This window comes from Seriola aureovittata, chromosome 22 (assembly GCF_021018895.1).
Source record: "Seriola aureovittata isolate HTS-2021-v1 ecotype China chromosome 22, ASM2101889v1, whole genome shotgun sequence".
Lineage (NCBI taxonomy): Eukaryota > Metazoa > Chordata > Actinopteri > Carangiformes > Carangidae > Seriola > Seriola aureovittata.
Window position 1 is genome coordinate 15,528,657 of NC_079385.1, and position 24,030 is coordinate 15,552,686.

The 24,030-nt window shown below is 42.2% G+C and overlaps 1 protein-coding gene across 1 annotated transcript; it reads right to left on the reverse strand.

Moving 5' to 3' along the window:
- On the reverse strand, positions 1-23,034 carry kdm7aa (lysine (K)-specific demethylase 7Aa). The gene is made up of 18 exons (XM_056367725.1): positions 22,929-23,034; positions 15,266-15,351; positions 14,602-14,719; positions 13,737-13,897; positions 11,069-11,210; positions 10,245-10,431; positions 9,614-9,776; positions 7,565-7,652; positions 7,336-7,442; positions 6,848-6,939; positions 6,550-6,636; positions 5,810-6,061; positions 5,443-5,570; positions 4,661-4,815; positions 4,439-4,533; positions 3,784-3,998; positions 3,315-3,700; positions 1-2,771 (listed from the first exon to the last, which is right to left on the reverse strand). Exons 1-18 carry the CDS (start codon positions 23,024-23,026, stop codon positions 2,683-2,685), a joined length of 2,649 nt encoding a protein of 882 aa, XP_056223700.1. The 5' UTR covers positions 23,027-23,034; the 3' UTR covers positions 1-2,682.
- Between the last annotated feature and the right edge of the window lie 996 nt (positions 23,035-24,030).

Sequence of the window (24,030 nt, forward strand, 5' to 3'; positions counted from 1 at the left end):
TTATTTCATTAGTTTTATTTACACGCAATTTTTGAAATGCAGAAACAAAATGCAATGCATTAACAGTGTCACAGTTAGCCAGTGTTTGTATATTTTAAATCATAAGCCATTTAAATCTGGGAAAAACCATTGCAAGAACCAACGCACATAACACAAATGGCAAGAGAGCTGCATATAAAAGCAAAAGGAGACAGATCCTGTACGGTGAATACTACAGCTTATAACAAACCCTGCCTGCGGGCCAGCTCTTGTTTTCAATGACTTGACATGCAAAGAGTTCAAAGGTTAAAGTGTAGTGTAAGAAAAAAGGGGAAGAAATCAGTCTGGCAATGTGATTACCACTAAGTTGGTTCTTTGTGTTAGGATTACATGAAACGCCTCATCAGGGCTGAGTGATTGATCACAGTCACTCGCAGGTCATGTGTACTATAAGTCAACCTGAGCAAAGCTTTCAAAGTCTCATGCTGTTAAATGAGTGGTCTTAAAGCTACTTGGCAACACGGCCTGGGTGTCATTTAAATGGGTGAAATATGTTTTGGAGTCAACTTAACACGGGTGGTTTTTGTATAACACTGAGCTGAAAGTGTGTTAGAAAGCAGAAGGGGACAATACCAAATTCATGTGAACAGAAGTTGTAAAAGTAGCCTACTGTAAAGGTACAATGACTGACTGGTAAAAGCACAGCTTATCCTTACTTGAAAACCACGACCATGAATTTTTTTTTTTGAGCAATGGAAAACAAGCAAACCTCAGCGACTCTGAAGCAGGAGGTGAAGGTTAAAGTCTTGAGCGAGTGCTGAGAAAATCCTGTCTGCATCCATGACGTGGCTGGTGGTTAATCAAAGGTTATGTCCATGGCATCATTCCCTGAGAGTGAAGAACTGCGCACCCCGAGCAAAACGCACATCTCACATCAGCACTGGTATTAAAAAAAAGAAAAAAAAAAAAAACAAGGAAAAAAACCTCACTCATCCCATTTAAGTTCCTCAAACGTTCACTTCTGAATACATCAACTACTTTGGATCGACCACAGTGGCTCAGAATACTTGTTTTTTTTTTTTTTTTTTTGCTAAATGATAAGTGGCACTAGTTGAAAAAAGCTCAGGTGTAGATATGGAAGCTGACATTTCTCAACCTAACCTAGTCTCTATTCATACATAGCCAAACCCCTCTGGCTACAAGGAGAAGAGGAAACCAGAACAGACAAGAATCAACACAGGATCTATTCAACTGGGCAGGGAAAAAAAGAGTTGTGACAGAATCAAAGGTAATAAAAGTTTTGTAGGGAAACTGCTACTCAACAGATGATGATCACATAAACTCTAAAACATCCACATTTACAAAACGTATGTGTTAAAGATAAAAAAAAAAGAGAAGAACCCCTATGAAGGAAAAACCCCTCAGAATAGCTGAGATTTTTAGGGTCAAAATAAAATAAAATCATCTCTTTCAATTAATAAATACATCATTCAGAATCCATAAAAATAACACATAAAAAAAATTAACATCGCACAAAACAAGAAATAAATTAAGCAGGATAACATGCGAGTCATTTTCATTTTCTTTCTTTTTTTTTTTTTTTTTTCTTTTTTTTTTTTAAATGAGTGAACGACTCGCAATTCCTATTAAAAACAAATTCACTAAGAGGCAGCACTTTGAGCAGCTTCCCTTCAGCCAGAATTCAGACCAGACTCCCCTCTAATTATCAAACAACAGTGCAAGTTTGAGAGAATATTTTGCACTAAATTGTGCAAGTCTGTAATGCACCTATTTAGATTTTTCTACAAAACAGAAGAATCAGGGGGAAGGATGCATCAAAGTGCTGCCTCTCACCCTTACCTTTCTCCTCAAAGTCATTATTGCTGGTGTGATTGAGATAAAGGGGGGAAGTCGGGAAGGGAGGTGAGGGCTGGAAGGGACAAGCATGAGTGGAGAAAAGTACAAACAATAAGCACCATTTTGAAATTTCAGTTCACCGCCGCCTCCTCTTCTTCCTCCTCCTCCTCTTTAGCACCTCGTTTCTCTCCAGGGCCAAAAGGGAAAAAAAGACCCTGCAAGAGATAGAGCTCCATTTCACCTGCTCCTCCGTCCTGCTCGCAGATAGCCGTGAAGCAAGTGAAGCTCGTGTAGGGGTGGGTGGGAAGGGGCGCGTTCACTGGAGAGAGGATATTAGTAAATGTGATGCAGATGATCTTGGCATCAGAAGCAGTAGATATCTTGCTGTCTCCCCATCAAAGCAAGCGTTTTTTGTCGTTTGTTTGGTAGACCTTCTACAGTAAAATCTCCTTTGTCCATTTGAATGCCCCCAGGAGCTTCAGTCCACCTTTCCCTGCAGCAGAAAATTTCATAACATGCTCGACTACGTCTCTCCGCGAAGCTCCTTTTCTGTTTTGTTCTTAGTGTGCTTGTATTGAAGTCGTGCACTTGCTCATTTCAAATCCAATACCCTGTCTCCTAAGCATGCACAGTGAGCGTGTTTTACGTGTCAAGATTCGTTCAGTTGTGGTCGTCTCCAGGCAGTGTGTTCTTTTTTTTTTTTTTCTTTTTTTCTTTTTTTCTTTTTTTAATCCCCATTCTCTACAGCACAAAAAGTGTCTGGTAACAAATACACAAATGTTTCTTTTTTTTCTTCTTCAAGAATTCATCCCCAACTTCTCTTCTGCCTCCGATGTTTTTGGAGTGTTACACAAAGACACGACTGTGTCTGTTGAGTTTCAGGATTTTCCCCAGTCTCTGCTTGGCTGTAGCCATTCCTTTTTTGGGCCGTTTGCCTGAAAAAGAAAAAAACGATCAGGAGTTTAATTAATTATAAAAGAGTACCAACGGAATTACACATAGAAGCTGTGAATGTTCACTGTCCATGTCTACTGCAACTAACAATAATTTTCATTATCGATTAGTCTGTCAATAATTTTCTCAAAACAATTCATTGTTTGGTCTAAAGAATTTCCAGATATTTCACATCTGTAAAATGTTGGTCTTTAAGAATGTGAAAAATACCCAACACAATTTACCAGAGAACGAGTTTAAATATTTAAATGCCTTATTTTGTCCAACCAACAGTCCAAAACCTAAAAAGACGGATAATACCAGTAAATATTCACATTTTGAAGCTGAAACCAGTGAAGTTTTGGCTCAAAAAGTTCATTTTCTGTCGATTTGACTCATTAATAAACGATCATTTCAGCTCTAATGCCTCCTCATCTAGATATTGAATGTACTCACAATAACCTTGTGAAATGTGTATTTACTATTTTTATTTTTTTTTAACATTTTAATATTTCAACAAGAAGCACAAAGAAAGATTTTTAAACCTTTTGTGGCCTGATTGCTGATAGGTGGGGGGTTGGGGGCGTGCCTCTTGGAGGGGTGCAGCGGAGGAGACATTGAGGGGTCACAGTACTGGTAGTCCGTCTCTGGGCTGGTGGCGTGGCTTTGACTGAGGGGGCTTGGGAGCCCCTGATTGTCCCAGGCCTCGCTGCTGCTATTGCCTTGGCTGTCCATTGGGCTCTTGTCCCCCTGCAGTCGGCGCTGGTGCTGCGCGGCCTCCCTCTGCTCCAGCCGCGAGCACTGGCTCGGGCTGGACCACCAGGGCTCCTGGGAGGAGGCTACCTTCTCCGGCTTGGATGAGCACAGCAGACCAGCCATAGACAGCATCCCCTGAATGGCCTCTTCTGTGCTGGGTGAGGTAGGACGGTCTCTGCAGGAAGGAGACACAACGTGATTATTTACTACCTCTGAGTGGCAATAGAAACAACACGTTTCAACACAACTGTTTCTCACCGTTTGAGTGGTTTGTGTTTGTGCCTGAGTTTCTGGCCAGACTGGTCCAGCTCTATGGTGTGCCCTGAGCCTTTCTGCTGAGATGAGCCCCTCTCTTCCCCCTCCTCCTCCTGGGAACTCTCTGAATCCTCGTCAGAAGAGGAGGAGGAGGACGACGATGACGACGACGACGACGATGACGACGATGACGACGGCGACGATGATGATGCTTTACGCTGCATTGGCAAAGCAATTTATGAAGATGTATAAGTAATCAAAGCATGATTAGTAAGCACATAGAAGCACACTGTAATATTGTGTGTTGTATTTGTAATGCTAGGATCATATGTAAGGCACTAAATTAATTTTTCTCCAGTTAATATTCAAATGAATTTACTTTCTACAAAGAAAACATTTAACCAACAACATACTTGACAATAGTTATAAAGAATGAAATCTATAAAATCAGACTCCAAACATCTCAACATGTTTGACTCACAGGTTTTTTAGTGTCAAACTACAGAGTTTTTAGCATCAGAAGCACATTCAGTTCAGCTAGATCGAAGTGTGAACCCACTTCCGAGCATTAAGTGGCTTCACACTTCGATCTAGCGGAGTTGACCGTGTCTGTCCTTCCTATCACAGAGTTTGATATAAAATCCTGCTCATCATTTACCTCTGTGGGAGAGTCACTGTCTGACTCCACGTCTGACACACTGGAGTGTCCTGAGACTTCTTCCCTGAGTTCAGTCTTCACCCTCTCCAGACCCCCTGGAAAACATGAAAACACCATTAGCTAAAGAGGCTGAATGAATGAATGAATGAATGAATGAATGCTCTTGGCTACAATTTCTCTGCTAAATTATGGTTTTAATAAGCACAGCCTCTGGTGACGTACTGAGGAGCGTGGGTTTCTCAACCATGCTGTGCTGCTCTTCACCGTCCTGTGTCCTCTCCGAGTTCCCATCCACACAACTCTTTGGTGGACCTTGGCCAACAGATGACCGCTCACCCTCCGTCTTTACCGGGCTGCTGCCTGGCCGCCTCATATCTCTGCACACAAAAATAAACATGTTTGAATAATGAAAAAAAAAAAAAGTAATTTCATGAGACAACACAGAGAATCCCAACTGTGGAAGAGTAGATTAGAAAGATTTAAGAGAGTATCTGGTTTCTCAAAACCTTCTGATTTGTGGATTATATGATGAATCAAACTGACGGTTTGTCTGTGCATCTTAATGTTTCATTTTCTGCAGGAGGACCAAAATTTTTTATTAAGGTTGAAGCGTTAAGAGAGTTGAACTTTATTGCAATTGATGAGCTCCTTGTGAGGCATGCTAATAACTTAACCATCATATATATAAAAACATACATATTAAAATCACACACAGGACCATAAACATATTAATACTGTTGTATCAAAGCCATGTGTAACAGTAGTTTCTGTTGTCATTTACATTATTTTATTTTATGTGGTTTTGGCTTGTTGTCTCGATGTTCTCATTTTGTTTTTCCTGCCTGTTTATTTTTCTCAATGAGCTCCTTTCTTAATCTCACTTTAATGTATTATTATGCAGATAAATCAAAAGTTTCCATATTTATATACCAATATGTACATAAGCCTTAGTAAATAAGAGGCACAAACATTTGCGTGTTGACAAGAAAGAGCTGAGCTCTCACCTGATGATTCTGCCGTTGACCAGCATTAGCCGTAGGTGGTTGTCCTCTAAAGACTCTGCAGCAGCAGCTGCTGATGCAGTTGACACTTTGTTGAGCTTCCCATGAACCTTGGCACAAAATGCTGGATCCTGAGTAGAGCAGACCAGAGTCACTCAGTGTGTATAACCCATTAAAGACTTTAATCTACATCTACACGATGCTGCAGTTTGTGCTGATAATGAAAAGCACATTTTGCGATATGCCTTGACCAGATACTAACACAATACAGGCAATGACTCCCCACAAACTCCACAACTTCAAATCCCACAACTGTGTTATAAACACATAAATCCACACTTATACTACTTGTTCGTTCCTTGGTCCTCACCTCCTCCAGCGGTCCCACCTCCAGCCTCCTCAGCACCTCCCTGGTGTGCTGCTCTAAGATGTCCAGGTTGGAGGGCACTTTGGGGGCCTGCCGCTGCTGCTCCCTCAGCCGCCTGGCAGCTCTTCTCGCCCGCCGGGCCTGGCACAGCCTCTCCAGTGTGGAGCGAGTGGCTGGGCAGCCGTTCGATCCAGATGCTACTCCGCACCCACTTCCCTGAGATTTCACTGGCTTGCTACCATTGACTGGTTCCTCCTGTAGGGTAGATATGAAAACATATTCATGGAGTCAAGAGTCTACCAAGATGTGCAATTTACAGGTTCACAAGTTCATGGATTTCCTGCAAGAAAAAGCTGCCCACATACAAAGTCTTCTTTTAATGTTTTTCTGTTTCTTCATGTCTAATAAGACACTTAATGTACTGCATTGGGAAAACTACTGTATGTAAAGCTGCAGACGAGTCGAGTCCAGGCAGAAGCAACACTGTACATTTCTTTTTAGACATGGAGAAAAATATTGTCAAATATATCAAGTTCAAGAGCAAAAATTCATAGTAACCCGACATAGCTTGCTGTTATTAATATGACACTGTACAAAAAAGTCTCTGAAGACTCATTGTCCTTGAAAAACATGTTAAACCTGCAGCTTTCTGTAGCAAATTACACTTTATGATATTTAACAACAGCATCAATGCATCAGTTCACAAGGTCTAGATGAAGTGTAGAGGTCTAACTCTGTCTTACCTCCATGTAGCGGATTTCCTTGGTCAGCTCTTTAATGAGATGGTTGGGCCTGATATTGTCTGGTACCTCACTGGTGGGCTCAGTCACCTGCAAACCCACAACAGACCACATTCAGACAAGGAGTGAACAAAGAGAAGTCTGTTGTTGGCCACTGACGCACATACAGAAGATAAGGACAAACAGCGGTGACGTCTCCTACTGGAGCTCAGCTGCGGTGTAACAATAACCATCTGGACTGTATGTACTCAAGATGCAGGAAGACAGAGATGACCTTGAGAACACTGTGGCCGACTCTCACCTCTCTTTTCAACCAGGTCTTCAGTGCACTGATTAAAGCCTTGACTCCCTCTACTAGGTAGGTTGATGGTGGACAGTTGTCCTCACGTAGCTCTGAGAAGAAGAAAAAAAAAAAAAAAAAAAAAAACATTCATACAAGGTTGAAATTCAAAGACAGAAAAAAACGTTTTAATATTGTATGACGTCTCAAAAAAGTACATACTTGGGCACTGTAATTCTGTAATAATGTTATGGTGTTGCCAGCAAATAATATTTATAAGATAGTGTGAAGTATAAAACATCTTTTAAAATGCACTGACAACAGTGGGGATTGAAAGTGTGTGACAGAAACTATACTGGCACTTTAATTCATAAAAGCTGTTCATTTTTTGTACTTGTATTTTATTCAGGGACTATGCACACCTTTTTTGATTGCCCATTGGTTTAAAATGAATTGGACATGTAAAACATCTACATTTCGTCATTACATCTAACATTGTGCACTCTCACCTTTTAGCATTTCCAGGAGGTTCTTGGCCACATACCAACAGATGGCCTCGAAGTACGGAAACTTAAAGAGGTCTGGGGTTTTCAGACGACGCTCCATTTCATAACACCTATGAACCAACACACGAAATACTAAAGAGTTTAGTGATAAAGTAACAAACACAAGAACATTGAAAAAAACAAAACAAAACAAAAAAAAAATCAAGGCATCAGTATCATCTGAGCTGTTTACCTGAGCTGCATGCCAATATTGAGGTTGTGAAGGAAGTTCCCTCCAAAAGCCATGCAATCCTGAGAGGTTAGAACAGCATGGATCCAGCCTGCAGGGGGCGCCAGAGGACAAGAGTTAACAGCTTATCCACAACTAACTTGCAATAACTCAAGACAGACAGACCAAAATCACACAGTAACAATTGGCAACTTGATCATACATGCACTAGATTACACCGATCTGTGTGAATATGTGTGTGTTTACTATGTGTGAATATGCACAATAGACCCTCATGTGTAGGTACAAAAACAAACTTCTTATCCTCCCACAGTCAGACTTAGAAAGAGATAAGGTTGTCTATGAAATAACACGTTCCCCCTCAGATAAACAGCGTTCTTTATACAACACAAAGTGAGAGAAAGCAGAGTCTGGGGGGGTATGTGGGGGGGGTTGTTGTAAGGCTGATAGACAGGCCTGATAATGCACTAGCTGACTGACCTACTGTGCTCTCTGACCCCCACTTAATTCCCACCTCTCCACACACCCTCTCTGCCAAAAGCTCTCTTTTACAATGCTGCTTCAGCCTGCTGAGAAGGCATGGCTGGAAGACTGATTGGGGACGTCCAGCAGTTGATGGGGTGAACTGAGCTTTGTCTGTCTGGGAGCGGGGGGGTGTGTGTGTGTGTGTGAAGGAACTCCATCAGCTTAAAAAGTCCATTGAAAGACTGATGGATGGATAATCGTATGACTACAGACATTAGCGTCACTTCGGTGAATGAAACCATTTCATATTTGGTCAGTGACATCAAACTCAAACATCCTTTTACCCTTTAACACAACTTCTAATCAACAACAACAACATTGCTAATTAAAGGAATGTATTGTAAAGTCACGTGCAGGAGAAAGAAGTGATCTGCAGCATCACTGATTCTTTCATCATATTACACAAGAGCTCTGTTTCTCCTCATTTATCCATTGTAATTATGATCGTTAAGAACTGTTTGGGTTGTTCCTCAGAAAGAAATTCCCCTCTCTGTTATTTTCCCTTGGCAATGATAGAGGTCTTTCAAGAAGCCTGTATTTTCCTGGCAGGAGTCATGGGAAACATGATTATTTTAACTTTTAAATGTATGTGAAAAGACAAACAAATCCAGACAACAGATCAGCTGTGAACAACAGCTAGCAAGACTCCACAACCGCAATGATATATCATTAGTGACGCAAATAGCTGTATGTCAGAGTGTGTGAAATTTATTGTGCTCGGACACCACAAAGTACCATCCAGGACACTAAAGGCTGCTTTCACACCAAACCAGTTTGGTTCGGTTGAAACAGACTCTGGTGTATTTGCCTGGTTTGTGTGGTTGGTGTGGGCTGGTGAGGAAGCCGTCCACAGAACCAGGCCAAACAACTGGACCGAGACCACTTGAAAAGAGGGTCTCGGTCCTTTTCCAAGCAGACTCTGGTGCGGTCTGTTTGTGGTCTGAAAGCAAACTGACCAACCACAGGATTTTGTTATAGTAGATATGTGATTTTAGCCTGAATTCAAGGGCTAAAGTGCTGTTAAATCCATCTGGGATTCAGGAAATGATCTTATTAAGAAGCAATGTATATATTCATTCAAATCATTTGGTAAAATATATACATGCAATTTTTCCAGATCGAGCCAACGTCCATTAAAAAGTGCCTGACATAGTGACCCCACAATAATCTGCTGTACATGACATCTCTTTTTTTGTCCTGTGTCTACCTGTTTGTCATTACTTATGTAATATACTTATAATGCTCATAATCAGTTATTCTGAGCTCTCTGGCTGTCAGTCTCTTGAATCTGATTTCCCAGCCAATCAACAGCTCTTTGTTGGTTTGTAAAAAGCCAGAGTGAACACTAACCAGACCAGAACTAAAAGGCAACAATGTTTTGTCCTTTTCTGTTCTTTGGTCCAGACCAAATGAACTGGACTACAGGTGTGAAAGGCAGAACTAGAGGTCTTTTTACTACAAGGAATGACAGCGCCACATTAAAAACATGCAAGAAACTTTACACAGGCATAAAAGATAGTTACAGACCTGTAGGTATGAGCAGGGTTGTTCCCTGGGGCACAACACACTTGTAGCACTTCTCCACTTTGTCCCCGAAGAACACTTCACTCTGATTGGGCGAGGAGCTCCATGCCTCATATAGTGCAAGGTTGGCAGGAGTGGGCTTGATCAAGTAGAAGACCTTCTCCCCCTGCAGATCAGATGAAGAGCACTTTGAGTCAACAGTCGCCACACATGGATGACACTGATGTGATGTTGTTTGTTTGAGCGTGGCAGCTGTGTTGATACTGCTGTTATTAACACCCACAAACACCCACCCACACCCACCCACATCCCATTTGAAATTAATGTCAGCTACAGTTTATAGAATAGACGGTGAGATCATCAACATGGGCACAGCAGTGCTGCTTCCAAAGCTGCATGAGGAAAGGGGACCTTTCAGCAAGTGCTAGCCAATCAGCCGTGACTGCCTCCCTTTAAGACCGCAGTATATACAAACCCACTAAAACTCAGAGCTTGACTAATGTAAGGGCGGCTTAGCCTTTGATTAAACAACAAACAACAGACAAATAGTTACTTTGCCCTGGAACGTGTCTTTGGGAGCCGGGGTAGAGCTGTGCCACAAACACATTCAACTCTTCTGAAAGCACACACTTACCCAGAGAACATGGTACCAGACCGAGGTGCCTCCAAAGTCTATGTGGAAATCTGTGTAGCTGTCCTTGACCCCCATAAGGCAGTACTTCTGGACAAAGGGCTTGGGGAAGAACGAGTCGTCCGGCCAGTAGTTCTCTACCCAGGACATCTTCTGAGCCACATCAGGAACCTCCACTAACCCCGACATCCTGTAGGCAGTTGGGGTGAGGCAAAAAGTGAAACCATAGAAAGGTTAGAAGGTTAGGTTACAGTTATTACTGATAGCAACCTTGTCTTATTTTTATTTTTTTTTAAATGATTTCATAAGGTCCCAGATTTAGTTTCAGTCATGTGTCCTCTCCAGGTATGTTAGGATATTCAAAACCTGCCCCCAAACTGAGCAAAATTCAAATTCTCTTGTATGCATGCAGAGATTAAAACCTATATTTGACTGACTCTTGGTAGAAATCTACTTTTTTAATGCAACTGCAACTAAGCTTGTATCTTAACCACTGCAACTTGAATTTTTAAATACAAGAGCACAGGACTTAGGTTGTCAGCAATTATTATGTCTCTCCATAATTTAAAGAGATTTGATGTAGTTTAAAAGTTCATTCTTGACAATGAAACCATAAAAAAAAAACATAAGGTCCACCTGATGAAGGTGAAGCATCTTGCAAAAGTCAGTTAGCAAGTTAGACTGATATACTAAACCTGACAAACCTGCTGACATTGAACTTATGTGAGCATTGTCAGAACTGTGACATAACTGACTTGTACTGCTATTGTCTATTAGGAATCTATGCTTCCTTTAGCCAACAGAACAAACAGAGTTGCATTGCTTACTTAGTGTCAGAGAACTCCAGGCTGATGAGGTTGAGGACCTTGGGTCGATGGGACTTGGTGAAATACTTGATAAACTCGCTGAGCTTCATCTTGCTGTCAGCCTGCCGTGCCACATCTATCACATCGATGACTTTGTTACCACCTAGACAGGAGAGGAGCACCGTTTAGTCCATATAATATCAGATGGAGAAGTTCTGTAGTCGGTGACTCTTAAATGCAAAATATCTTTAACTTTTTAATTGGCTGCTGAGTGGGTGTGGGGTTCGCTGGGGTCAGCAGCCCTGCTGGCATCTAGCTGTGCTTTTAGAGATCAAGCCCTGAGGTAAACTGGCACCAATATGGCAGAGTGGGGAGGGGTTGTACTGAGAGACAAGCGAGACAATCCGTCAATCTGTCCAGACCACCAGTCCCTGAGGAGCTGCAGTGGGTGGAGGTGATAGGTCCAATGCATTTAATGCATATATGCGTGCGTGGGAGAGCTCGAGCATAGAGGGAACTAAGTGTGTAGATGTGTGAGAGAGTGTGCAAAAGCTGAATGTGGTGTGTTTACGTGTACAAGACTGAAAACAGATACTAAAAAGGAAAAGAAAAAAAGAAGTCAAAGCAGAGGCTCATAGCATACAGCTAACAGTCGCAACGCTACAAATCACACTCGGGTGACACATGGGGCCGGAAGTAGGGCCGGGGTGCAGTGTGTGTAGCAAGACAGCTGGTTGTTGTATTTCCCCAACACCCCTCCCACACACCTTTTTTATTACTCCTTTGCGTGTCCTCTCTCTTTCACACACACACACACACACACACACACACACACACACACACACACACACACACACACACACACACACACACACACACACACACACACACACACACACACACACACACACACACACACACACACACACACACACACACACACACACACACACACACACACACACACACACACACACACACACACACACACACACACACACACACACACACACACACACACACACACACACACCTCTCTAAAGCCCAGCTGGCCAGCGTCTGATGACAGAGAACAGCTGGAGTAAAGGCAGTCAGTCACACAGTGAGAGAAAAAGCTGCCTGGTAACCACATAACACCGAGCTCGAACACCAGCCTCACTAACACAACAGCAAGAGTGAAACCTTTCATATAAACGTCTAAAATCCACAGCCCTGCTGAACCAGGACAAGAGGCACTTTGAGCTACCTGATGTCCACCATAATCACTGTGAGATATTACAACACTCAGTGATGTTAAAGAGGTCATTAATTAGGGTAATGACATGTCAACATGCTTGAACCACAAACTGTTTTCTCAGTGCATTAATTTCAGTTCAGTTAAGATTTACAGACCAACAAGGTCCAAGACCATTTGCTCTGGTGGAAACATGCTCAGCTCTCTTTAAACGCTATACTTTATGGTGAATATGACACATACGACTTCTTGACTGTCCAGAAAAGATCAGCATGCAATTTACTATTAGCATGGAATCATAGGATTTATTATTCTTACTATCAAATATTAGGATGGTGAATTCTTCTTTGTCAAAGGCCGCTGCAGCTGCCAGCAGACTGAGGATTTAATCGCTGGTTTTGATGCGGGCAAATATTTTATCATTCCAGGCAGAGAATAGATGTCTATGACACCACAAATATAGACATACAACAAAAGACGCCGGCCGTAACAGAAACGGGGACGTGGCGGTTATATGGTGTGGGTCTTAACCAGCAAATATTTTTACATATTTTTTGTCATAACCCCCAGGGACTGATCAGTCATTCTGAGCTGAGTCAAGTCTCATCTCAAGTCTCCATATACTGTTCCTGATGCGCTTTCCTTTAAGGGTCTATACATTAAAAAATAGCCTCACATTCCATGTTCAGAAACATTTTAATAAAGCTATGGACTTAAATGTGTAGAGTGTCTGTATCATATCAATCTTCAGTACAAGCTGTATTTATGCAGCCTCCCTCATAACACTTACACTGACACTCATTAGTTCTCAAGCACTTGGCCAAATTGACCACACACTGAGCCGACTACACAACTGCATCAGACCCTAGTGAGTCACAGAAGACATCCCTGTTCACTCCTGGTGTCCCATTGTCTTCTAACTGTAAGAAACGTAACCCGACACTCAGTCCCTGGTCACAACACCTGTGCCTTGGCTTAATGCTCAATAGGGCATGGGAGAAAGAGATAAAGTGAGAGAGGGAGTCTGTAATCTGAACTTAATGATAAAAACACCAGCGGGCTTGGTAATGGGCTTGTAACAGGAGCTGGGAAGTGGCAAGCTGTTTCAGTAAGGAAGCGTAGTGGTCACAGAGAGGGCAGTGAAAGCTTAGCCGTCACTCCTTTAGACATCATTCAGCCGTCGTCTGATGCCTGATAAGTGGGTTAAAACCCCATGAACCTGGAAACCTGTTCATATTGACACACAGATGGTGCCTGCTCAGTGATGGCCACTTAGCTGTTGGGTGGTTTCATTAGCTTTTTAACAGACTGAGGCTGCTACGTATTCCAATATCAGAGCCCACATCCTTTCCATCCCAAAGGAGAAAAACTAATGTGTTACTGTAGATTTAATACAGCCGAGGGAAACTGGTTTACACTACAGAATAAAGCCTGTTATTTGTGAATCTTCCTTACCCACATACTGCTCCACATCTTTGACAGAGAAAGTAGGGGCTGGTAGTTTGAGTCCCAGACCCTCCATCTCGGTGACCACTATTGGGTAGTTGAAGCCGTGTCTCTCCAGGTACCTGGGTGTCACCAGCTCACCCTTCATTCGCATCAGAATCTCCTCACCACTGGAACAAGATCATAACAAGTTCAGTAAATTCGATCTATTGCCATTTCATTAACACAGCCTCAGAGTCATGAGCCTTTAAAGATTTTAAATGAGCAAGAAAAGCTTCCAAATTCAGGTGGATTTACAGTTTTACATGGACGGGTTACGGCAACTACAGCATTACAGCAACTATGAAGATACCATGTGGACGCAACAAGAAGTGTGAATGGTTAAAGCTTGGGATGCTTATGTTTTTCTCCATCATTGGAGACTGCTGATGGTGAAGACAACATCAAGCAAACTGGAGTCAATTATCTGTAACCATGCAAACCACCTCTACAACATAATCATTGCTCTCTATGGCAGTAAATATAAGAATGTAAACACAGCGACACTTGCACTGCCATTTAACAAAATTAAATTAAAACTTAACAGATAATTTGGGGAGTATGATTAAATCACAGTACAACCTGATCACGTACAATCCATCAATTCATTAGATTAGTGTTGCTGTTTTGATAACAGCAAGTCAATTCTGCTGCTGATGTATAAATTAAAAAACCTGCATCCTAAGGATTTTAGTTGGGACTGCCATCAACTCTTTGCTTCACTATTCATGAGGAACTCTTTATCTGGTTAAGCAGATATGAATGTGGTTTTACCATTGTTGCTGGGTTGAAGCAATTTCAAAGTAAATATGCATGTGTCCAAATTGATGTCTACCTGGCAAAGGTCCTGTTCTGCAGCTCCTTGATAAACACTGGGGTGCCAGCTTGGACTGGCTTTGATCCATCATCTGGCTCTGTGTAGTCGTGCCTGTGCCAGTTGTTGCGCTTTTTCACTGCAAAAGAAAAAAAAAAAGACCAGAGTTTCACAGGGTTGTTTCGTTCTAATGTCAGCGCCCTCTTGAAGCTTGCTCTCACAACAAAAGTGGTAAATTATGCACATCACCACCACTTTTCGTAAGGACATTAATTCAATACTCAACCCCTGAGCTAAGAGATGGAGATGGAGATGAAGGGGCTTGTCCAATCAAAGTGGAGGGCTTACAACACCATTCAATTAGCCTATTAATGTCTGCCCTCTGGGCTCTCAGAGGTTAACCCATTCCCCTCCCCCCTTAAAAAAAATCTGACTTGACCAACACCGTGGAGAGCGGCCTTTTCCCCTGGGACCAGTGCAACATACAGAGGGACAGAGGTGGGAGGGGAAATACTGAATGGATAGAGTGTTAGACATGTAAATGTAAGGCAGAGAATCAGAGGACAGTGTTTGATGAATGAGATGCTGGTTAGGACTGAGGGAAGGAGGGAGACACATACACACACACACACAGAAACAAAAAAGCAAAGGAAACATGCCACTAATGAGAGAAAACATTACTCACTCAGGGAGGGTCCATGTACGACATCACAGTTGGGGCAGTGGTAAACATCGATATCCACAGCATGATGCTCTTCTACCTGCACACAGCTGGAGAGACAGAGAGATACAGAGTCAGAGCAGGTTCACACTTAAGATGTTCAAGCACGAGTCAGGATTTATCCTACATGTCTAGCTCATGAAAGACACTTCATTTTGGTTTTTGAAAAACTTAACAAGACATGTTAAATAAGAAACTGTCAGACAGTAACTGGGGAGTCAGATGAAATATTTCTTGGACAATGTGAAAGAAGGAAATGATCAATAACACAGGCCTCTAATCCGGTCGTTGTCTGACCCGATTGGCTAAAACAGATTAATCACAACCAAGCTAATGTCAAACTTTGTCAAACCCTATGCACATGTTGTGAGAGGAGATGTCAGGGGTTACAGAATTGAGGTTAACAAACACTGAGACACAGCAAAGTACAGTTTGTGTCTGGAAAGTGACCTTTGCTCTGATTTATCTTTTTTTTCTCCTCCAACTGCAGCTACACTGATATTTGACAGAAGGGCACATTTCATGGTTTTGGTACAATAATAACGAAAGGACACAAAGACCTCCCTGCCGAATTTTGCTAAAGCCACAATAATTTAGATCATTTTTCTTCAGCAGCATCAACATCAACCTCCAAGTTGTAATTCAGATTTGGAGATATCAAGAATTTCTGACCGCAGCAATCTCTCCCACCGGGTGAAACAAACCGCAGAACTGTCAAAAAGGCACAAAATTGCTGCAAAGCCACCAAAGCTAGGAGTTACATTAAATCAAATCCAAACCAATATCAACATCAATTCAACTAATTCAGCTAAATAAAAAGAAGCTGCAGACAATTAGTCTTAATTAGCTGCTTAATTAAGTTAAGTACGTGCCATAGTAAAGGTTATTATTTTGGCTATTTAAGTGGTATGACAACAAGGTTGTCTGACTAACGAGGTTTTCCTGTTATTCCCTTTTTGCTGTCATTGCGTGAATGCAGTGTAAGGTAAAAACCTTGGCTGCACATCAACTGCTTGTACAGATAGTGAGGTTTGTTGCAGTGTTGTGTTTTTTCCCATGGATCTGCAATAGTACCACTCATGCTGCTACCCCCGACTGTCCTGCAACAGCCAAACCACAGGCACCAACACACATGCATTCCTCTGTTGCATACCAGAGCTCCATTCCAGAGCAGCATGAGTTGAACAGCAACTGAGTTGCCATTCAGCCTGAACGGACACCGATGGATGTTCAGAGTTGGAAAGGCTGCAAGCAGCGTGTTACTATTACTTAACCATTAAAATGAACCATGCACATGCTTAAGTGATGTGCACAAAGAGATGCAGAGATCACATACAAAGGACCCTCTGTGTTTAACAGGCTACTCTTATAGTTGTCATTTCAAAGTGATTTCTGAGGTTTGAACACAACAACTGTGTTTTATGAGATCATATCATATGTCCTCAGTTGACCTGATAACCATTAAGCATCTTCTGGTTGATTTCTAATACTGTTCCTCTAAATCGACATCATTGCTTTGCTTAAATGCTTGTTAGTGTGTCCATGTGCATGCACAAAAAAACTTAAGATATTGGACACATAGTTTGGAAAATCTGATTTGAAGCCACATTCAGTGCATCACTTCCTCTAGTGTGATCAGACAAAAAGAAACATTTTACTAACACACCAAGCTGTACCACTCATAGTATTCTGACTTCTGTTATAGCTGAGGCCAATGTAATTATTTGACCTCTTCTGCTTCTTTTTAATTTGGCTAATTAGGAAACATTCCGATAAGCACCATTAGCACTGTGATGACTCGAAGGAATGAATTACACCATGCAATCCACAGCAAAACTGCAAGCACTTAAAAAAAATTGCCATCTTCAAACTATGATCAACTTATTACTGAGTGGCTTCAAGTTGGTGGCTAGCAATAGTATAGCGAAGGGGTATAAAAGATGAGTTTGTTGCTGATATCAGCTCTGCTTTTAAAACAGGAAAGCCTGGAGGAGGGATGGTGATGACCGCAGCCTGCTATCACCTTTGATCTACAAGGAATTGCAGGAAACTGTAAAGGAAATAAAGCCAAGGGCCATTAACTCATCAGGAAGTGGTGAGCTTGTGTGAGTGGTGGACTCCATCACCCTGGTGCACTAACAGGATATCAACAGTAGCTGACTCTCCACAGTTTACCACATTCAACCTGGTGTTATTACTGGCTGCGTAGAAAGCGTACATCGTTGAAATGCATCACTTCGATTTCAAACAGGCATGTAACTCTCAAATCTCTACTAAGTTGGGGGAAAGGGTCATAATATGCATTTAGTTGCCGTAATCATCCTGAGTGACTTACTAAACAAATACATTAGGAGGCTTTACATCAGTCCAGTAACTGATGGAGTATTTATTTTGCCATTAAGCAGGCCCATTTATGTCAGAGGTACCTTTTTTACAAGATGCATATTGCCTGCAACATGCACAGAAAAAATAAAAGCGTGAAAAAAGGCTCAAAGAAGCACTCCTGCTCCTGCACGTGAGCAAGCAGATGACCAACAATAACACTGCACAGTGCTTGGCTGTAGTATTAGGCCCAGCTCATGTATCAGGAATCTTGGTTCAAACATGTGGCTGATCGCTGGGGGAAAGCATGAGTCACAGCTCTCTGCTGCCGGGTTCGTCAAGATCTGCGAGAGCAGCGTGTGCTCAGCTGAGGTGACCTTGTTGTCCTCATCTCACTTGGTATTTTTATTTATGTAATGCCACAGTGGGAAATCAGGGCACTGTGCCACATTTGCAGGCCTGATTCAGCGTATGTGTCACCTGAAATGATTGCTACTTAACAACCCACCCAGGCTTATGAAACAGTGTGGACTTGAGACAGAGAATGCAGAACAAGGGAAGGAAACTCAGCTGAAAGGAAAAGAGGGCCAAGTATTTCCTGCCTTGCTCAGGTCTGGTGGTGTATTGCATCATTGCAAAGCCGGTGAGTGTGCAAACAGTTCTTGAACCCACGTGAACCGCATTTGCTTGGAAAGCAAGCAATCAGTGCGAGGATCAGATTGAAGACCATTCAACTGACGTCAATTTAATACTTAATGAGATTGTGTTATCATACATTGTAGAACAACAACAAAGCATACTTTAACAGAGGGTGGCAGAGAGTGCAGTCAACTTGCCCCAAAGATAAAACGTAAACCCCGCATATTCAGACTGGAGTTATTCTGTGACGGCACTGCAGCAGATTACCAAGCAAAACATCCCTTCCTGAATGAGAGGAGATTTGTGTACTTGGCTAAAGCCCTGCCATCAACAGCCCCTCTCCCTCCACTTCCTCTCATCAAGGGCCTCCTTCCTGTGTGACTGAGCGAGCTTATTCATTAGTCCATGCACTATGAGGGGTTCATTGTCCTCCATGATCAGTGCAGAAACACAAAAGGCTGGAGGCGGGTATCGCCATTATTTTAAGCTCTAAATAACCGCTCTGCATGGGGCGCCGACACGCCTACATTAGGGAACTGGCAGATCGCTAATGGATGGGTGGTAGAGATAGAGATTGAGGAGATGAGGGCAGTTAAACACACCTGGCTATCTTTATCTACCTCAGAGGAGCACCGGACTTCTCTGGCCCTTTTCCTAATGCACTCAGCCAAAGCTTACATAAACAGTGCTGAACCTGGGCAGCAGTAAGAGCAACTGAGCCCTGACAGATGGATAGGGATCTGTCATTTTGGCCTTACTGGTTAAATCATTTTAGCTAGCTAGGCGTAAAAGCAACTGAACATCCATGCAGTGGTTACAGCTTGAAAGAGACTGCGGGCCTCCCTGTGTAGTCAGCTGGTAAACAACAAAAGAGGATCACTTTGTTGTTTATGGGGCGTCAGGGAGCCCCGGGGAGTTTTAACAACCTAATTGTTTTTGGTGCAGGTTGAGTTGCCTTGAGGGTCCTAGCACTGGGGCTCTGCTTTCACACATGTCTTCAACATGGTTGTCTTTAGGCCCCCAGTGCCCCTGTAAAACCTACAAAGTCATCAGTCATGTGACTGCTGCCAACAAACTCATTCTGAACTCATTTGAAGGCCGACTGGTTTATGGATGCAACCCTCTCTCTCTCTCTCTCTCTCTCTTTACACGTGTCAATAAGCATTTCATAATATGTGACGAATTACAAAAAGGTCAGTGTTACTGTAAAGATAAGAAGACAAAGAAGTGAACTGTTTTCATAAGGTTCTTATGCAGCAATATTGAACTGACGTCCATTGATTTGGATTTGATATTATGCTGAGAGAGCCACATTTACTCCCACATTATAGAGACACATTATAGAGATTTCTAAACCAAATTTTGAACTGTATGGCATAATGTATGGCTTTAATATCTTGATTCAAACTGACTGATAATCAATACATGAGGCTGTTGACCCCTAAATAACGTGGTTCAAGCTAAAAGTAATGCAGTTTCCCTGCTCCCCAGAGACAGCCTTACTAATGGATGTAAACATGGCTTTTAACATGAGCTATGAGGATGCATTTGACTTTGTCCAATTAACTTATGAGACATCTAAATAGACAATCTGAAACATCTCCTCATGGACAGTGATATAAAAAAAAAAAAAAAAAAAAGGAACTCTTCCACTCATCCATCCATCCACTTAACACAAACACTAAAAAGGCACTCTGTAGAGGGTATCCATCTCTCTTTAAGTGTGCTCACACTCTGTGCGACATTGACGGATCGTGCATTGAACTTGGCTCACTGGAGCTCCCATCAATCATTTGGTCTGTCCCATCAAGCCCTGCTGGTCTATCATCACCCCCACCAGCCATACCTAAAATCAGACAATGAGCTGACTGGAGAGCCTGACACCTACAACGGGGTAAACACCATGATCTGACTTGACCCAGTGAGGATTTCCAACAATCCAACATCCACGTTGACAAATATTGGTCTCCTAGAAACAATGAAAACAATCAATTTACAGAGGCAAGTCTTGTAATTAGCTGAGGCTCTAAATGGTAAATAACAGATTTCAAACTAACATTTGTAATCTAAACCACAGGCTTAGTAGAGGGTTCTGGTGCCTAGTGGAGTCCTTCAGGGCAGTGGTACCTGAGGGGCTGCAAATTAAACTGAAGGAGTCACAACATGACTAACAGGATAGCAGAAAGTCAAAGGATTTCTTTCACACACACAGATTAAACACGATCAAATGAAACTTGTCAGAGGGAAAAATCTCTATTTGGTTCAACTGCTCATAACAGAAATATCAAACCTGTGATGAGATGTCACATAAAGATATCACCTCTTTTGGGGTTCACACAACACTTTCATTTGACCACAAGTATACAGCAACAACTAAACATTATTCCATTATGTGTGTCCCTGATAGAGCTGAGAAATGTCTCTGTAAAACATTGGTATTATGATGTGAGACCATAGTGGAGTCTAGAAAGACAAACACACATTTTTCTGTTTCCCAGTTACCTCTCTGATCACTAGTCCGACGCAAAGCAACCACAATAATTCCCCCAGTCCTCATCCCATTAAAGTCCCAGGCTGTATTGTGTACTGAGATGCTAAGAGATATAAGTGATGGAAAACAGGACACTCTCCAGAAACTGAGACGGTGAGACAAAAGTCCCCCACACAAACACAAACACCAACTCCGCTAGCCGGCTGAAAAACAGGCACCAGGAGGCTGAGCTCCTCTCCTTTCCAATTCATCGGCGTGCCATCATCCACAGCCAGAGAATATCCCTTTCCTTCTGGCCAGCCTCGTGGGAAAGAGGCTGGAAATGTGGCTGTTTTTGGAGCTCTGCTTTGCGTGTGAGCGTGTGTGTATCTGCTTATTAGTCATCAATGGGGGAAGCTCCAACATTTGTTCCTTTTCTTGCTGGCACATGACACACAGCCAGCCAGTTTTTTTTTTGGCTCTGATACGCCACAAATTCTGGCCAGCAAGTTTTTTGGCAGCACGAGTAATGTGGTTACGCAATGGCTTCCGTCATTTCAACACGAGCAAAAACAGATTATTGTATTCATAAACAGTTGCCGTGGAGATGCGCCCACACAGGCAGTTTCAAAGGATCGAAGAACGGGCTGTCTAAGACAGCTTTTGGACTTAAGTCCACACTCATAAAAAGCGACAGTTATATGAAGTCACATTTTACTGGTTACCTGAGTCTGACACATCCCATATAATTTGACAACAATAGGACCCTTTTTTGATCCCTATGGGGAAAGGCTTTCGCCATTCTTCTCTTAGGGTTAAGAGCACAAGCTACACAACAGTCCCCTGCCTTGCTCATGGGCATTTAAACCGGCTTGACAGTGCCTTATAAAGAGGTTAAACCCTCATCACCCAATTAAAAGTACAGTTTGAACTATTACCTAGGCCACCTTGTCACTCCAAAACAGTTCAGAATTATCTCCACCTCAAAACATGGAGTGTTCATTACAGGTACTGGGTGTGGACTACAGCACATATGACTGAAATTTGACATTAGGCAATACGTGTGGAGATACACAATGGGTGGCATTACACAACAATAAAATTCCCGTTATGATTTTGACAGTCACTGCCCCCACACCAAATGATTCATAAAAGCATCTGTAACACAATTGGCCAACATGCAATCACTTGGATAGGATACTAGAAAGAGATAAAAAACAGAACAAGAAAATAGCAGTCCAGGGACATGTGCCTACCTGGTACCTTTAAATAATCCCCCTGTCCACCACTAGGGGTCTCCTGCCATGTGCCTCCTTTGCTTGAAAGGGGGTTTAAATTTCTCAAGCTGTCAATCAAAAGCCGAACCATAACAAGCTCGTTGTTCTCTACCATTTGCTTTATACTAAAGTAGACTACGAAAAACAACAACAAAATACAAAAAAAAAAAAATCTAATTACAAACAGCTTGAAATGTGTTTATATTAGAATAGAATATTTACCGATGGTGTATAATGATAAAGCACAGATTATATCCAAACTGACAGAAGTTGTTCATAAAATGTAGTCTATGCAAATAAGTTTAAAGTACAACTACAAGGTTGCTTGCAGTTGCCATTACCTTGAATAACCTGATTTTGGGCAGCCAGATTGCGGGCTTGCACTCCTAACACTACTATATTTCGACTGGTTTAAATGGCTCTTAATCCGATAAATCAAAGTAAAAACATTATTAAAACTTGTGTCTGAAGTAACTGTAAGAAACAGGAAAAATGCCAGCTTTGTCTGTCACGATGACCCCGCCAAGCTTTTGATCACCCAGGTTGACTGACACAGCACGGCAACACTGATAGATCCGCATATTAGTAGATAAAAACTATTTGCTATGGGGCTGTATTTGAGCCAACAACGGTAATTATCAACATACTTACAGAGGACAAGCACAAGTTTTGCGTTTTGGACTCATTCGCGGAACAATAAAGTAAATATCAGCCCATTTCAGTGAACGAAACCCCACTTTCTTTCGTAAAGTCGTGTCAATAGACGGTTTAAAACCCCCGTCGCCCACCGCTAACGTTAGCAGGCTAAGTTAGCTACCAGTCAACACCGCTTAGAGAACCGTCGCCTTTCCTTAACAAACAATTAGTGTTTGTTTATTCCAATGGACTACTTCTCTAAAGGACGTTATAACCGACATACCTGCCGTGGAACCAGTCTTTACAGATGTCGCACTCGATCATAAACCGGCTCACATCGTAGGGCTGCCGGCAGACACAGTACAGCGGGGCCGCCGCCATCTTCCTACTGTCCCCAAACAACGCAGGAATGAAGCGGGGCGGGGATTTAACCCACTGTCCGGAAAAACCCGAGAGTACACGAGATCCGCCATTCTAGGCAATCCCACCTCTGACGTCAGTTTCCAAATTATTCATTTCCATCTGGTTGTGTAGGCACACCAACAATAGACACAAACTTTTTCCAACAAAGCAATGACATAATGGTATTGTCTTGGCTATTTTGTCAATGGTGTAATTTGAGACTTGTATTCAGATAAATCTGATTATATTAAGACTAAATAAAGGAAAATGGCGAACCTCATAGGTCTTAAATGGAGTAAATTGATCCCTGAATTTCCACCAAAATATGCCATTCTGAATTTCAGAAAATGTGTATGAATTTATGCACAAGAATAAAATAAATGATATTATATAATGGAAAGCACCGCTTTGGATATTCACATTTTACTGTGTTGTAGCTTCAATTAAGCAACTTAAAATGTACAAAAAACAGATAACTGTTGTCAAACAATGTGTAAAAAGTGTTTTAGGTGAGTGAAACTAGCACTGACTATCTGCGTGCAAATGTGCAGCATCAGCACAGACTTATCAGTAACCTATTAACACAGCTATGATACAAAGAAAAAAGCAGCTAGTTCAGCAGAATATTTGCAGTTGCAGAGTTGCATAGACTTCCTTGTGTTTTTACACCTCTCCTCAGCGAGGAGCTACTTTTTCATAATATTCTCAACCAATGACAGCCATGGCAGAAGAGCATAAAAATCAAAACATAATATCCACTCCTGGTATGTCTCCATGGAGCGTGTCTGACATGCCCTACGTGCTTGCGTGGTGAATAGCAATGGGACCACCGACCCACAGCTTGATCTGTGAGCTGACAGCACCCATCCCCCCACACGCCCATCTGTGCTGCTCTGCATAGACAAGCAGGCTTGGTGCATGCAGAGACTCATAAGCTCTCATTGCCCAGAAGACACGTGTGATTCACTAGGCTCATCTGCACA

Bases quoted from the DNA above. Each gene is read 5' to 3' on its own strand.
- kdm7aa (XM_056367725.1), bottom strand. From the start codon at position 23,026: ATGGCGGCGGCCCCGCTGTACTGTGTCTGCCGGCAGCCCTACGATGTG. The intron at 9,777-10,244 runs GTAAGTGTGTGC...TCTGATCTGCAG, and splicing joins TCTGGTACCATGTTCTCTGG to GGGGAGAAGGTCTTCTACTT. The intron at 7,443-7,564 runs GTAAACAGCTCA...GTTGGTTCATAG, and splicing joins AATATTGGCATGCAGCTCAG to GTGTTATGAAATGGAGCGTC.